At 43.6% G+C, this 2,619-nt stretch overlaps 1 protein-coding gene across 1 annotated transcript in view; it reads right to left on the bottom strand.

Moving 5' to 3' along the window:
* Positions 1–1,556: 1,556 nt before the first annotated feature.
* LOC107108123 (zinc finger protein 638-like) overlaps positions 1,557–2,619 on the bottom strand; it is a 7,237-nt gene continuing 6,174 nt past the window's right edge. The window contains exon 4 of the mRNA XM_015408524.1: positions 1,557–1,830. Within this exon, the coding sequence (XP_015264010.1) occupies positions 1,783–1,830 (48 nt within the window). The 3' untranslated portion in view covers positions 1,557–1,782. The remainder of the gene's footprint in view (positions 1,831–2,619) is intronic.

Raw genomic sequence — 2,619 nt, 5'->3', positions numbered from 1 at the left:
GCAGCCCATGGGCCGGATCAGGCCCTCGGAGGGCCACCATCTGGCTTGCAAGGCTCTGTCTGTTTCCTTTTTCCTTTCCCATTTCTCTTGCTGCTGCCACGTGGCACCTTGCTTTACCAGTCACTCTCATTAGCACAGGAGAGATAGATAGGCAAGCCTCTCCTGTGCAGTTGAGTTTGGTAAAGAACTGGCTGAGGCTCCTCCCCCTCCTTCTCCCAGGGGGCGGGAGGGAACAGGAGACAAAGGGAAGCCTTTCCATCCTTCCACTGGCTGAGGATCCTCCCCGGAGAGAGGAAGGGAATGCGGGAGAGCTTGTTTTGCTGGGCTGCCTCAATCGCAGGGGAGAAATACCAAGCACCTTTTTAAGACCAACAAAAATGTTGTTCAAAGTGTGAGCTTTGGTGTGCCTGACTACACTCTTTATGCCACAGCTCTCCCGGGTGCAACTGGATTCCTCCCCCCTTTTCACTGTATTCATGCCCTCATGATCCAGTCTTTCTCAGTAAGAAAGCAACGTGAACTTATTTTAGAGGAGGAATAACAACAAGACAGTGAGGTGGATTAGGCTGAGTGTGTGTCCAGATCAAGTTCACCCAGCACCTTTCCTTTGTTATTTCTCTGGGGAAGACTGTAGTTTTGTAGACAAATGTGTCATGATGCCTTCTCATGGTCTTGACCAGAACATGAGGCATCTTATGGATAAAAGGTTGCAATGCCCAGCCATTTCATTACTTCCCCTGGGTCCTAAGCTCCAAACACTGAGCATGAGATTTCTGTAATGAATGTCAATAAATAAAAAGTAAGTTTGCAACTTACAGATATAGACACCTGAACAGCATCATCAAGATTGCTACAGAACAGACATTTTGATGCAATAATTCAGAGCAAGAGGTGTCAGTTATCACAGACAGTTAAATAGACAAAATATTGCAAGAGTGCTAGTGTTTTAAGCATGTTTTATTTAAAAATCTTTAATTGCATTTGTCTGTGTCCTTTATAAAGCTTATATCTCAGATCTGATGAGACTGAGCAAGCCTGGGCCATCCAGCTCAGTGTAATAATCGAGTACTATCAATTCACAACCGACTTATGGCAACACCATCGGATTTCCAAGGCAAGAGAGGAACAGAGCTGGTTTGCCATTGTCTGCCTCTGCAGAGCAACCCTGTACTTTCTTGGTGGTCTCCCATTCAAATACCTCGCACCCCTAATAAAAAGATGGGGCCAGGCCTCTGAAGTGTTTATGAGGGATGGGGCAAGTCCTTAGTTGAGCTTGCAGAGTGTGGGTCACACAATGATTCTCCAGACCAAGCATCTTCTCTGTCTGAGTTCTTATTAGGAGACGGGGCGGAGAAGCAGAATTGTAAACAAAGGAAAGATTGAGTAGCATTTTAGTGATGTTTATCAGCCGTCTCCTCGGATAAGGGCAATTCTGCTCACTTACTGGATTCAGAAGCAGAATACAGAGCAGTGTCAAGTATAGCTTCTCCACATACCAAAACAGCCCATATTAAATCGATCAAAACACACCACACACATTTTGTTTTGTCTACAGAGTAAGAACATTTATTCCAACAATGCCAGGACCGTTACACACAGCTATCAAAAACCATCACACAATTCTTATCCTATACTGAGACTGGTATATACACAACGCAAAAGTCTGCAACTTGACAAGATTAAACTAAAGTAATATACACACACCTGACTGGACCCCTAAAGAACGTGTGTGGTGGCTCGTCTCTTCCTTATCACGTTCAACTCCCTCTTGCAGAGTCCCCGTCAACCTTCCTTTTTCTCCTCCTCGTCTGCTTTCTTGTTCATGAACTTCTGCAGAAAAGACACATTCACAACTCTCGTGACAAAGGGAAAAATTTGCTTGCTCACTGAAAAAACTCCTTCTGGGTGGTTCTAGGGCGGGGCAGCCACAACCAATGGGAAGCAGCTCCTCCTCCCTGGAGGCAAGCAAGGTTGCTCATCTTTTCAAGGGTCTTCAGCAAAATGGAAGACTACGGCTCAGTTTATTGTACAATATACCCTCTGATCAAGATTGGTTCAGTTTTTCAGATGTGGAGTTAGTTCTGAGTCCATTCTCTGAAGCAAAAAAATGGTTCTAGCATCCAATTGGAAGCAACCAGTATCGCCATCCAGAAGTGAATGCCTTAATAAAATCTGGAACACGGCTTTATTGGTGAAACTGCGGTACTACCAAAGAACAAAAAAGGAGGCACTTCCAGAACCCAGAAAAATGTAACAAACACTGGGTGCTCTTTGTTGTGTTTTAGAAAGGGGGGAGGGAGATAAACGCTATCCATTGGCTTGTCTATGGTTTGTGGTATTCTGTTAGTGTACTGCTCTGTAGTATAATTTTGTGGTTATTTTATATTAAAAAAACCAAACCTGAAGATTTTTCACGGGATCTTAGGAACCCCCCTTGGCATCAGTCACATTATTCCAAACAAATAAAAGAATTCTTTAACACTTTAAGGCAACAGAGACAACTTTTATGCATCACGGTAAGTTCAAGTAGGAACAAATGCATTATACACACACACGTATATATATATACACACACACACTTCAGCACTAACCCAATAAAATAGCAACTGCTCTAGATTT

The sequence above is a fragment of the Gekko japonicus genome, unplaced genomic scaffold, assembly GCF_001447785.1.
Source record: "Gekko japonicus isolate JY-2015 unplaced genomic scaffold, Gekko_japonicus_V1.1 scaffold8351, whole genome shotgun sequence".
In the NCBI taxonomy this organism is placed as follows: Eukaryota; Metazoa; Chordata; class Lepidosauria; order Squamata; family Gekkonidae; genus Gekko; species Gekko japonicus.
Note: the sequence above shows the minus strand (reverse complement) of the source record. Positions and strands in the feature narration are given on the sequence as shown.